This window comes from Pan troglodytes, chromosome 18 (genome assembly GCF_028858775.2).
Source record: "Pan troglodytes isolate AG18354 chromosome 18, NHGRI_mPanTro3-v2.0_pri, whole genome shotgun sequence".
In the NCBI taxonomy this organism is placed as follows: Eukaryota; Metazoa; Chordata; class Mammalia; order Primates; family Hominidae; genus Pan; species Pan troglodytes.
This window is the reverse complement of record NC_072416.2, coordinates 45,277,028-45,291,617: the sequence shown is the minus strand read 5'-3', so window position 1 is coordinate 45,291,617 and position 14,590 is coordinate 45,277,028. Positions and strand designations below refer to the sequence as shown.

The 14,590-nt window shown below is 36.5% G+C and overlaps 1 protein-coding gene and 1 pseudogene across 2 annotated transcripts in view; one reads left to right on the top strand and one right to left on the bottom strand.

Annotated features, from left to right (window-relative positions):
- Positions 1–14,590, top strand: part of ITFG1 (integrin alpha FG-GAP repeat containing 1) — a 255,382-nt gene that overhangs the window by 145,684 nt on the left and 95,108 nt on the right. For both annotated transcript variants that reach the window (XM_520622.6, XM_054669342.2), the window contains exons 11-12: positions 7,102–7,252; positions 9,065–9,173. In XM_520622.6, coding sequence (XP_520622.2) covers positions 7,102–7,252; positions 9,065–9,173 — 260 coding nt within the window. The remainder of the gene's footprint in view (positions 1–7,101; positions 7,253–9,064; positions 9,174–14,590) is intronic.
- Positions 4,285–4,930, bottom strand: LOC129137370 (proteasome subunit beta type-5-like; annotated as a pseudogene).

Below are 14,590 nucleotides of genomic sequence, written 5' to 3'. Positions count from 1 at the left end.
TATTTAGTAGTGTTTTATTTTCAGTTTTAAAAAAATTCGGAAATTTTTGAAATAACTGTTATTGCTTTCCCATTTAATTCTGTTATGATCAGAGAAAATATTTTGTATGACTTAAATTGTTTTATATTTATTGAGACTTGTTTCAGAATCCAGAATATGCTCTATCTTGATAAATATTTCATGTTACGTCAAAAGATTGTATATTCTGGTGTTGCTGGGTTGTGGTCAATAAACGTCAATCAGGTGAAATTGGTTATTATTGTTTGAGTCTTCTTTATCCTCGTTGATTTTATGTCTTTTAGTTTATCAATTATTAAAAGAGACATATTGGAATCCGTGACTATAGTTGTGAACTTGTCTGTTTCTTCCACAGTTCTTCCAGTTTTTGTTTCATGTTATTTGAAGTTATGTTATTAGGCCTATAAACATTTAGGATTCTTATGTTCTCTAGAACTGACTCTTTTATATGAAATGACTCTCTTTGTTCTGGTGATATTCTTTGTTCTGAAGTCTACCTTCTCTCTTATTCATATTGTCACTCCAGCTTTCTTTTTATTTGCCTTAACTTGCTATATCTGTTTTTAACCTATGTAAATAGTTTTGTTGAGATATAATCACTTGCCATACAATTCACCCATTTAAAGTATACAGTTCAATGGTTTTTAGAATATGCATAGAGTTATATAACCATCACCTTCAAGTTTAGAACATTTTCATTAACCCCGAATGAAACTCTTACCCCTTAAGCAGTCATTCCCCCTTTCCTCCAATTCCCTCAGCCCCAGCTAATTACTAGTCTACTTTCCATCGCTATAGATTTTCCTATTCTGAACATTCCATATAAGTGGAATATATGTTGTCCTTTGTGACTGGCTTCTTTCACTTAGCATGTTTTTAAGGTTCAGCCATGTCTTTGTATAATAGATTCCTTTTTTGGCCAAATAGAATTTTGTTATATAGATATACCACATTTTGTTTATCCATTCATCAATTGATAGATATTTGGACAGTTTCAACCTTTTGATCCCTTTAAATACTACTACTATGAACATTTTTCCATATAAGTTTTTGTGTAGCCATGTTTTCATTTTCCTTGGAATATATCTAGGAATAAAATCCTGGGTCAAATTTTAACTCTATGTTTAATCTTTTGAGTAACTGCTAGACTGTTTTTCAAAGCTGCTGTACCATTTTACATGTCTCCCAACAGTGTATGAGCTTCCAATTACTCCACATTTTCTTGAACACTAGTTATTATCTATCTTTTTCTAAAAATTATAGCTGTCTGGCTGGGTGCAGTGGCTCACGCCTGTAATTCCAGTTCTTTGGGAGGCCCAGGTGGGCAGATCACTTGAAGTCAGGAGTTCAAGACCAGCCTGGCCAACATGGTGAAACTCCATCTCTACTAAAAGTACAAAAATTAGCCGGGCATGATGGCAGGCGTCTGTAATTCCAGCTACTCCAGAGGCTGAGGTAGGAGAATGACATGAACCCGGGAGGCAGAGGTTGCAGTGAGCCGAGATTGTGCCACTGTACTCCAGGCTGGGCAACAGAGCAAGACTCCATCACAAAAAAACAAAAACAAACAGAAAAATTTTACCTGTTGTACTGGATGTGAAGTGTTGTCTCATTGTGGTTTTGATTTGGAGTTCTCTGATGGCTAATTTTGTTGAACATCTTTTCATGTGCATATTGGCTGTTCGTATATATTTTCGTATATATTTTCCTTGAAAAAATGTCTGTTCAGCTACTTAGTTCATTTTTTAAATTAGGTTGTCTTTTGTTATTAAATTGTGAGAGTTTCTTGTATATTCCATATGCAAGTCTTTTTCAGATATAATTTGCAAACATGTTCTCCCATTTTGTGGGTTGTCTTTTTGCCTTCCTTGGGGTGATCTATCTTTTATCATTGCTTTTACATCTTACCTATTTGTATCTTTATATTGGAGGCAATATATAGTTGAGTCTTCATTTTTTAATCCAATCTCACAACGTATGGCTTGTAGTTTGTGTGTTTAGACCCTTTATATTTCATGTCAGTATTGATATTGTTAAAATCTACTTTCTTGTTTTTGTCCTCTTTCTAAAGGTTTTCATTTAAATTAAGTGAGTATTTTTATGATTCTATTTTATCTTTTTGTTGATTTATTCATTAGAAATCTTATTTTAGTGAATACTGTAGCGTTTATACATCTTTAACTTATCCTAGTCTATCTTCAAACAGTATTATAGCACTTCACGTATAGTTTCAGAACCTTTATGATAGTATATTTATATTTCTCCTCTTCTGGTTTTAGTGTTATTTTTATCACACATTTTACATCTACTACCTTATTAACACCATACTATGTTGGTTTTTGTTTGTTTAGACAGTTGATTCTCCTTAAATAAATTTAAATAATAAGAAAAAGACTTTTCTGTTTGCCTACATGTTTGCCATTTTCAGTGTTCTTTGTTTTGTGTAGATCTAGAGTGTCATCTGGTGTCATTTTCCATCTGCCTGATAGACTTCCTTTAACATTTCTTATACTGCTATAAAGAAAAATATAGACATAAATGACTACATAAATATTAAAAACCTTTTAGTGAAGGGTACCGTAAACAAAATTTTTAAAAAAAAATAAAAGGCTGGGAAGTATTTACAACATATCAGGTAATAATAACAGCAGTACATCATAATAATAATAATAGCAGTTATTAAATGTGTACTGTGCTATACCAGGCACTATACTGAACACTTTACGATGTATTTTCTCATTCAATCCTTAGAACAGCTGTTTGAAGGTAATGTGCTATTATGACTTCCATCTTACAAACAAGGATATGAGACTAACAGATAAGTGGCTAAAGTCTCTAACAATAAAAGATCTAAAAATCAATGAGAACATAATTTTAATTGGCAGTTCTTCAGAAAAATGTGAATGGCTTATAAACATAAATGTAATACTCAGCTGCTGTCATCATCAGAAGAATGAAGTTATTTTTAAGCTCTTCAACTGTTAAGAGTAAGAAGCAATGTTACTAATACCGGCAAGATATGAAAAGACACTCATACATTGTTGGAAATAAAAATTGGTATAGCTTTTCAGAGACCATTTAGCTTTAACTGTTGACATTTAAAATATCCATATCCTTTGACCAGATGACTGTCATCTGGAATTTCTCGTACAAGTTCCCAAAGAAAAATTTTCTCTCTACTCTGTGTGTGTGTGTGTGTGTGTGTGTGTGTGTGTGTGTGTGTGTGTGTGTGTAATAGAGAGCAGTTGGCAATAACCTGACCATCAATAGCATAGTGTTAAAATGAATGATGGCTTGGCCATATAATGGAATAACCATTGGAAAAACATGAGACTGTGTAGAAACAGGCAATTTGATAGGCTACTAATGGGAGACTTAAATTGGTACACCTTCTCATGGGGGATGTTTTCAATATAGGGATCAAAAGTCTTCAATCAGACTATATCCCATTCCCCTTTGTGTATGCTATATAATGTAGTGGAAAGAAAAATATTATAGAAAAATATATGTATCAGAACCCAATTAGGTTTTTTTTAAGGATATATGTATTTACATATTTATATGTGCCTAGAAGAAAGCTTAGAAAGATGCATACCAAATTATTAACATTGATTATTCCTGGAAAGGAAGGATTTTGACTTTTTAAATCTCTCTATTGAATGTTATGATCGCTTTTGTAATCATTTTTAATAAAAAAATTTTTTAAGATATATTAGTTATAATTGCCAAGAACACATAGAGAAATTGACTAAAAAGAAGCAAGACTCTTTGTCCCCAATGGTTTCTAAACCAAATGGGTAAAGGTTCTTCCTCCTTTGGCTTAAATCAAATTTTATTTTTAAAGGCAAGATGCTGGGTTCTACTTGTAGAGCTCTGTAGAATTTTAAAGAACTGAACTGTTACGAATCTCATGTTTCACAATACAGGACCAAAGTAGCTAGGGAGCTCTAAGACACTTATAATCTTTACCAACTGATATCAAAAATTAAGAATGACATTTTATTTATTCATTTATTTATGTATGTATTTATTTATTTATTCATTCATTCATTCAGGTAAAGTAGTGAGTAGAGTACCTTAACATCCAAGAAAGTAAAATAGCCACCTCCGCAGCAGCTCATTAAGTACTGGTAACACATAGAGGTCAGTGTTCCAGAGCTTTAAAAAAAAGTATTGATACAGTTGAAGACCCCTCCACTAGAGATAAGATGAAGCACTGTATCCATATTACCAATGACAGTCACCCAAGAAATGCAAACAGCTACATCACCCTCCCTCCTGGGTAGATCCATCATACTTGTCATGAAGATCAACTGCATTGTCACTGGAGACTTGGATCCAGCCATCCTCCTGCATGTGGTAGAGGTTAGCAGCACCTCCTGAGTAGGCAACTATGCAGGTGGCTTGGTAGATGGCTTGGTAGCTTACCTCATGGGCCAGATCATAGGCCTGCTCCATTTCCAGGTTACAGGAATAGCCCTGATTCATAACCCCATAAGCATACACAGAGCCAGAACCTACAGAGAAGGTGGCCCCTGAGATCTGATTCCCTTCAGTGTCCATGTAGCAGAGGCCAGGGCCTCTCCTATCCCAGCCACAGATCATGTTGCCCATGGACAGCCCCATGCCTTTGTACTGATACAATATGTTGGCAAGCAGCTTGGAGGCAGCTGTTACAGGGATGCATTCCTTATTTCAAAGCTCATACATTTGACTTTGCCGAGCCAACAGCCATTCTCAGAAGCTACAGTTCCCTGTGCCCCTAGCCATGATGGCTTCGGGTAGGGGTTGATCTCTGTCACCTTCTTTACCATCTGGAGGCAATGTAAGCACCCACTGCAGCCCTATAGTCTGCTGCAACTGTGACTCCATGCCAGAACTTGAAGACCAGGGTGGTGATTCCATGAAGCATTTTGATTCCCCGCTCCTCTGAGACTCCCCAGCTGGGCATGGCCAGCCTCAGCCCATCAGTGGGACTCCCTGGACCCAGATCCAGCAGATCTGCATAAACTGTGAGTCCAGAAAACCTGCACTGGTTCACAGCAGCCTCTCCAACTAGCTGACCAGTTCCATGTCTAGTGTGGGCAACAGAAGGAATAACATTTTAAATTGCATGACTGCAAAAGGGTTTTTGTTGTAGGTTGTTGTATATTTGAAATTGTGACCAGACTTATAATAATGAAATATGTGCAGTAGTTTTGCAAAGGAAAATAAGGATGCATGCTCACTCAAATGTTGACCATATGATGCATAGATTATAGAATATTGTAGAAAGTCCGCTTTTATCACATGTTCTCATGTTTTAATACAATCTTCTAATAACAGAGTGTGCTACATCTCTGTGAAATATCTAGAAAAACTCTTTAGCTAAAAGGGTAGGATGGGTAAGTTACCAGGAAAAATTTTTATAAATTAGAATTTTAAAATTCATTGTTAGACAGGAGACAAAGAAGAAATCATTTATTCTTTCTAGTGGACAAATACTGTTCTATAATAGGTCGTGAACAAAGTCACCTGAGAGTTTTCCAAGTAAATGTTATGGTCCGAAAGATTTTTTTCATTTGTTAAAGAATTGTTCTGGTAAACTATTTGTTTTGGAATTTTTCATCTGGAAAAATAGTTTGAAGCCAATCATATATTTACTAGACATCATGCAAATTGAATATTTGGTACATTGGTTTCTATTCTGTGTTAAACGCTTAGAAATTTTGCTTTCTTATAATCAAACTCACCCAGAGCCACAGTAATATTTTTATATGAACAAAAGAAATCTCTATTTACTGATTGATTTAAAGTAATTATTAGAGGGCAGACATGGTGTCTCACACCTATTATCCCAGCACTTTGGAAAGCCAAGGCAGGAAGATCACTTGAGCTCAGGAGTTTGAGAGTAGCCTAGGCGACATGGCAAAACCCTGTCTCTACGAGAAATACAACAATTAACTGGGCGTGATGGCACACACCTGTAGTCCAGCTACTCCGGAGGCTAAGGTGGCAGGGTCACTTGAGCCCAGGAGGCAGAGAGGTTGCAGTGAGGCGAGATTGCACCACTGCACTCCAGCTGGGTGACAGAGTGAGACTGTCTCAAGAAAAAATGAAAAGTAATTATTATTAGAGAAAAATTAAACAATAATAAAATTTAGGCCGTATCATCTATTATTTTCTATATGCATAGAGAAAAGTGAAAGAATATACATATTTTGGGAAAATGCCTAGGAGCTATTACATAAAATAACACTTTACAAAGTTACTTCTATATCTAAAGAAAATATTTTTACATGGCATTGTATTGCATTCTATAGTAAAAATGAAGATAATATAAACACTTTCATTGAGTACTAACTGGATGCCAGGAGTTGTTCTAAGTAGCTTTCCTTGCAGTGTTTGATTTCATGTTAACAACCTATGCTCTAAGTACTCTTATTATACAGCTTACAAATGAGGATCTGAGTCTTAGAGGTTAAATAACTCACTCAAGGCCACAGAGCTGCTAAATAACAGAGCCAGGATTTGAATCTAGGTAATCTAGCTCCAGAATCTAAGCTCATAAATACCTTGCCTCTAGAGTAGGATTCAAGAGGGAAGACTTCATGGCTATGCAACATATGATGCTTCTGTTATCTGAGAGATGCTTGGCAATATCTGCCCTACCACCTATGAGAGCAGCTGAAATTCTGTTGTAATAGATTCATTGCTTTGAGTTTATGAGACATTCTAGTTAAAATGTAGATATTCATTGAAAAGTAATACACATCTAAACAGATAATGACAGTGTGCAGGAACTGAGGGTCAATGACTATAGAGTAGTAAATGAGGAAGAAGGGATGGACTTGGAAACTCCATAGAAAAGGAAAGAAGCCAGCAACCAACTAGCCTACAAAATCAGAGGATTTTTGCCAAAGGTTGAAAAGGGATAGCCAACAATTTTTTAATGACAGTACTATAAACAAAAAATGTGGAGATTTTTTCGTGTAATTTCACTGTGTACTGTTTACCGTCTCCTTTTAATCTAGGAAATACTACAGAGCCGATGCCACAGTGTTGATGTTTATATTAACCAAATGCCTTTCCTTTGGCGCACAGCAACCAGCAGGCCTTTTTACTGGAGAACGTCCCTTGTAATAACGCAAGCTGTGAAGAGGCGCGTCGAATGTTTAAAGTCTACTGGGAGCTGACAGACCTAAATCAAATTAAGGATGCCATGGTTGCCACCTTCTTTGACATTTACGAAGATGTGAGTTCAGAGCTGGGCTGTGTGTTTGAAGTTTAATTGCCATTCTCCTTGTCACACTTTAGCTTCATTCCATTTGACCGGAAAATGTGGACAACACAACAAAAAGTAAATGAGTTAATTAAGGAAAGCCCCTTTTAATGTTAAATGACAGATGAAACAAATCTATTGACAACATTGGCTGATCAGTACAGTCAAATATTAAAACTCTCTTACTTCATTTTGGGCATATTTGGATTAAACCACTAAAGCATCATGCTCTAAGACTGGCAGACCTGAATGTTCAACAGTAGACAAAATTACAGCCAACAGGCCAGGCGCGGTGGCTCACACCTGTAACCCCAGCACTTTGGGAGGCCGAGGCAGGCGGATCATGAGGTCAGGAGATCAATACCATCCTGGCTAACACAGAGAAACCCCGTCTCTACTAAAAATACAAAAATTAGCCGGGCGTGGCAGCGTGTGCCTGTAGTCCCAGCTGCTGGGGAGGCTGAGGCAGGAGAATGGCGTGAACCCGGGAGGCGGAGCTTGCAGTGAGCCGAGATTGCGCCACTGCACTCCAGCCTGGGCGACAGAGCAAGACTCCGTCTCAAAAAAAAAAAAAAAAAAAAAAAAAAAAATTTACAGCCAACAAATAACAGACCCTTGAATCTGCACAAGATCACAGAAGAATGAGTGTAGTGCTCACTTTTATCTTTGTGACGCAGAATAGCGTCTATTTCCACAGATTCTTGTGACTCTGACTGATTGCCAAGTGACCTTGTGAAAGGCTTTAAGGTTCCAGTTTTCCCCTTTCTAAGGTGAAATGCCAGTTTACCACTCTGAAAAATAATAAATTCTGAAAAAAGCAATGTTAAATTCCAGAATTAATGTATCACAGTATATCCTTGTAAGATAATTTATTTTTAAAAGTTAAGTGCCCAATAGGACATTTATGTCCCCATTTACCGCATTTTTTATTTTATTTTGTTTTTTATAAGAGACTTATTCTCAATTATATGAATTATTCAGGTCCTTGTTTTCCCGTTTCTCCTGCAATCAAATCTTGTGTTATTTCACTTTTCATTAGCAGATTCCAACCATAAAAGTAATTGACAGAAATATCACAAGGGGACAAAGCAAGAGAATTGACTACAAATCCATTTTTAATTTCTGTACATCAAAAATATGAATGAAATTTAAAATTGTTTTAAAACTGGGAAATAAATTTTCTGTGAGTCAAATAGTTAATATTCATAATATAAAAGGGCTTATACAAACTGATATCATCAAAAATACTCTGCAAAAGTAGAACATAGTTTACTACAAAAAGCCAAGTTGCTGACATATTTAAAAATATGATAAATGATCAACTTCATGAAAAGAATCAGAGGAATATCAATTTAAATAAGCATACATTTATTTCCTTCGACAAAATTAGCAAAGCTCCCTCCTTTTTGAAAGCAAATGATAAAATGCTGTGGTGGCAAGGGCAGATGAAAAGGTACTCCCCCTGATGGTTGGAAAGGGTCTGGAAGGTCCACATCATGGGCCTTTGAAACTTCATGCAAATTTGACTGGAAAGAAACATACCAAAATGCTAATCATTATCTCCAGAGACTAAAATTACAGATGTTTTTTATTTTATTTATATTTTACTATTGAAACTTGTGTGTATATACTACCTATTTTTAATAGCGATTTTATTTTAAACATGAGGATGAATAAATAAGGCTACATTTACTTTATAAACAATATGCCATGCATTTTAATGGTCTTTTTTTTTTTAGTTGGTCTAATAGTTTGTTCTTACCGTTTTTGTTTGTTTGTTTCCAGGGAATCTTGGACATTGTAGTGCTAAGTAAAGGATATACAAAGAATGATTTTGCCATCCATACACTAAAAAATAACTTTGAAGCAGATGCTTATTTTGTTAAAGTTATTGGTGAGTAAAGTACTAACATTTAATTTTGTTCTCTTTCTCTTCCCCTCTCTCCACATATTCCAAAGAGCAAGGACGTGCTCCGATGTACACCCCTCTAGATCAGATCAACCAGTACAGCACCATCCTGTCTATATACATAGACCCCATTCAGATTTCACCAGCTGTCCCAACAATATTCTTTTTTCTTTCTGGCCCAGGATTCTGTCCGGAAATATCTATTGCATTTAATTGTCCCATCTTTTCAGACTTCTTCAATCTGGACCAGTTCCTCAGTCTTTTCTTATTTTTCATGTCCTTTTCAGTTTTAAAGAATCCAGGCTTTGCATTCTGTGAGATAGCAGTTTCCTCATTACCCAACTTAGGTCATGAATTATTTGCAGAAATTCCACTGCAAGGAGTTGCAGAATTGATGCTGTGCATTTCTCAGTGCATCATATCAAGAAGCACATGATGTTGACCTGTCCTACCACCATGACGTTAACCTTTTTCACCTGGTCACCTTGATGATCACCAAGTTTCTCTGCCCTAAACTCACTGTTTTCCCCTTTGTAATTCATTAGTGTTTTGGGGGGCAATATTCTGATATTACATTAATAGGCTTTTCTTTATGAAACTTTTGCCTAGCACCGTTAGAGTATATTGACAACTCCCTGAATCAACCTTCTACATTTGTCAAATAGTGATTCTCTATTTCCATCAATTGACATTCTACTGTTCATCTTGTACCCCCATTGTCCCAAGCCTGGAATCAGACATTTCTCCAAGGAATCAGACATTTCTCTCTTTTAGTAGAGGACAGTATTTCAAAACCACATTCTGAAATGGTTGCCCAGTGTGCTCGTTGCTACTGGGTTGTCATTTCTTCCAGGTTCTCTCAATGGACACAGCTAGGAGAATACAGGTATGGATTCACATATGTACATACAAGTGTACACATTTGTAACTATTTTTACATCTATTTACATTTGTATAAGCTAACTACAAAACCATGAATTCGTTGCAATAATTTCATTTTTCATCCAAATGGAGCACTTCAGGGTTCCTTCTAATTTCGTCTGTTTTTGTAGATATCTCTTCCAGCAGTGAGAAACATGACTTCTGTTTTCCTCATTGTGTTACTTATTTTTTCATTGTAACCAGTTCCCACCCATGCTAGTAGTATCCTCCACCTGACCCCCATGTTTGTCATAAAGACCCTGTACATGTTTTGTTAAGTGCATGCCTAAGTATTTTATTTTCTTTAAGATGGCTGTAGAGGATATTGTGTTTTTTAAGTTTTGCTTCCACATATTTTAGTGTATGGAAATGAAATTTATTTTTGTATGTTGATCTTGTATACAGTGACCTTGCTTGACTCACTAACTGGTTCTAGGAGGGTTTTTTGAAGATTCCTTGGGATTTTCTACGTAGACAACTTTGTCTTCTGCAAAGAGAGATAATTTTCTTTCTAATCCCTATGTCTTTTATTTTTCTTGTGCTGGCTAGAATTTTCATTTACTATATTGAATAAGTGGTGAGAGTGGACATACTTGTCTTGTTTCCAGTGTTAAGGGGAAAACATTTTGGCTGTCACCATTAAGTGTTATATTAGCTATAGAGTTTTTTGGTAGATGCTTTGTATCATATTAAAGAGGTTCTCCCTATTCCTACTTTGCTGAGAGTTCTATCCTGAACTGGTGTTAGAGGTGACTGTTTTTGCATTACTATTGTGATAGCCAACACCAAGAGACCCATATTGATTTGTGTGACAAAAAAAGGCACATGTACTTTGTAGAAATATTTATTACAGTTTTGAAACAAGCATAAATAGCTGAACTCAGAAAAGCAACAGAACGTATTAGTGTTGAGATTTATTTTGAGAGGTGAAACTGATATAACATGCATCCTTCCTTTCTAAACAGCAAATTCAGTCTTATTTGAGCTAAGAGTTTCACCCATCTTCATTATTACTGCAGCCACAAAATACTGATACATGAGTCTAATCATTTCTATACTTTTTATTATCCATGTCCTCGCTTTTGCCATTTTCAAGAAAGTATTATTTGGCTATTTTAAAGCTAAAAAAATTTAAATATACTCTTTATTTGGTATGATGTTAATTTTGGAGTTGAAGTACATTCCTTATCTCTGTCCTTCAACTGGACACCTCTAGATAAGAAGGCAAGAAATTCTTAAAACTTTTGCTAACCTAATTGTGTATGTAATAAGAATAACCAAGTTCAGTTAATTGAAACAATGAGTATTGGAGTAAGAGTTTGGGATTTGATTCCTTAGGGATAAACTACTAAATCCAGGACAGTCATTTGACTGCTGCAGATTTGAGTTCCCAGGGGAACCAAACAGAAGTCACACAATTTCTAGGATGAAAACATCTCAAAAAAAAAATCAGTCCTCCCAGCACTTCGGGAGGCTGAGGCAGGCGGAGCACTTGAAGTCAGGAGTTGAAGACCAGACCAGCCAACATGGTGAAATCCCTGTCTCTATAAAAAATATGAAATTTAGTTGGGTGTGGTGACGTGTGACTGTAGTCCTAGCTACTCAGGAGGCTGAGGCTGGAGCCTGGGAGGCGGAGGTTGCAGTAAGTCAAGGTGGCATCACTGCACTCCAGCCTGGGCTATAGAGCAAGGCTCTGTCTGAAAAAAAAAATAAAAAAATAAAATAAAATCAGTTATTTTACCTTTGCTCACGAGCATCATCCTTCTTGGTGAAAAGCAGCGTATTTTTAGTCTTCATTTATTTTAATATCACATTTAATCTCTCCTTCCTCCATCCATTTCAGAATGCTTGGCAAGCACTCTGAAATCTAGGCTTATTTATTTGTGTCATTCACATTAACATCTCTCTTACTCCTAGTATGCTTTAATGATCTAAGCAACTTAAGAGCAGCCTCTGTCTTATTTGTCTTTGATTGCTGGGTGCCTAACACAGGGCCTGGTACATAGGAGACATTCAATAAATTTATGTCAAATAAATGTCCAGCTATCTTTTGAGGCATGGATTGGCTATCTTGATTAACAGTGTTCCCTTCTTCTCTAGTACTTAAGCAACACTTGATGCCTCTGACTTATCTGTGTCTCTAAGAAGCATTCTACCAAAATAGGTGAAACTCCAATTCAAAGTCAGATTTCCACCTTGACCTGTTTGCTGATATTAGGGACACAACTAAGTCAGTCGTTCATTTCTTGAAAAGATTGAAATGCCTTTCCTGGTTTAACTTCTCAAGTCTACCCATCTTTTGCAGATTCTGTGTGACTAGAAACTCTAATTTACATAATTTCTCAGGCTTACACCAAAAATGCACAGAAAGAGTAACACACGATGAGTGACAGTGAGTTTTTCCTCTCATTATTTTAATGGGCTCCTGTAAAACTAACCATTTTGCTCCAACCTAGCATAAGTGTGATTTGCTTCAAAAATATACGTTAAATTTAAATTAATAATTCTCTTTCAAAATATTGTTTTCTTTCTGTTTAATGAGATAACTGTGGGATTTTTCCTTCTTTCATTTGAATTTTGCCAGTGTACTTCAATAAACTTTTTTGAGACAGAGTCTCGCTCTGTTGCCCAGACTGGAGTGCAGTGGCGCGATCTTGGCTGACTGCACCCTCCGCCTCCCAGGTTGAAGCGATTCTCATGCCTCAGCTTCCCAAGTAGCTGGGATTACAGACATGTGCTGCCATGCCTCGCTAATTTTTTGTATTTTTAGTAGAGACGAGTTTTTGCCATGTTGGCCAGGCTGGAGCCAGTGTACTTTAAAGGAACTATTTTCTCAAGTCTGAAGCTTAAAAAAAAAACAGATTTATTACTTAGTTCATCTGAATGTGGTATGTGCCTGTGCATACCTGGACAGATTAAAGTTTAATTCTTTCTAGGACAGATGTTACGCATTAAGTACTAAGGAAAATTTCAAGTGCAAGAGATATTAATCTGTATATTGTTAAAACAAATCAAGTTCTCCCTGTGCTCAGCAAGTTCTTTTATTCAAGCCTTGAAACTACTTTTATACTAAAAGTTCTGTTTTATACTCTTAAAATAGAATGTGATTGAACTGTCTATACTTGTGAGTTTTGCTGACTAGCATGAGGGCCTGCGACTCCACTGCTTTCCATGCTCAAGTCTGCAAGTTCTTCCCTCGCACAGAGGTCCCCAGCCAGGTAGAACGGATGGGAATCAGAGCATAGGGTTTTTGTAACATTGATAAGATATTCCAATTCCCAGTTGTAATAATAATAATAATAATAATATGCTGAAGAGAGTAGGCAGTTCTCAGGGTGAGGCAAAAGAAGGTCTGACTTTTTTTTGTATTGATCATTTAGAAATTATCCACGTGGGAAAATGTATGCATATAATTTAGGGTCCCAAGTTCTTCCTTGGCATTTATTCATTTACATTTTTTTAAATTACAAAAACAAGATCTTAGAGATGGGGAAAATCTCAAAAGGCATCTTGCCCAAGTCTAACCTAATGCAACATCTTAGCTTCTGCTTGAATGCTTTGTACTAAAGGAGACCTCACCTCCTCATAATGCAACACAGACTTCTTTTATGAGTCAGTTTAGTTGTTAGAAAACTCAAGTCAAAATGTGCATATTTAGTTAGTTCTGTCCATTGATACTCATGTCTGGTGTATAGTAGGCCCTTTATAGGTATCTGTTGAATTTTTTAAAAATTGTTCCAATAAAATTACTCTAGTTTTTATTGTTAAAGCACACCCTAACGCAGGGGTCCCAAACCCCAGGCTGCAGACCAGTACTAGTCTGAGACCTATTAGGAACCAGGCCGCACAACAGGAGGTGAACGGCCAGAGGGCGAGCAAAGCTTCCCCTGTATTTACAGCCACACCCCATCACTGGCATTACCACCTGAGCTCTGTCTCCTGTCAGAGCAGCAGTAGCATTAGATTCTCGTAGGAGCACGACGCCTATTGTGAACTGCACATGTGAGGGATCTAGGTCGTGTGCTCCTTATGAGAATCTAACTAATGCCTGATGATCTGAGGTGGAACAATCCTGAAACCATCATCCATCTAACCCCCATCTGTGAAAAAATTGTCCTTCTTCTGCAAAACCCATCTGTGGTGCCAGAAAGGTTGGGGACCACTGCCCTAACTTATAATCATAATAACAGAATACTCAGAACACATCATGGTCCTGCTTAGGAAAATGTAGCCTTTACATCATTAAATAGTGAGACAGCAAACTACCTGACAGTGAAATGACATGTCTGAGCCCTTCTTTAAAGTAATCCAGGGATGTGGAAGCTAGGTATACATGAAACAAGGTTGGCCATGTGTTGTTGACAGTTTTTGAAATTGTGAGAAATGTGTGTGAGGTTCATTCTGCTATTCTTTTCAGTTTTATATATGTTTATACTTTTGTTTGAAATGTTCTGTAGTAAAAAGTTAAAACAGAAAACTGA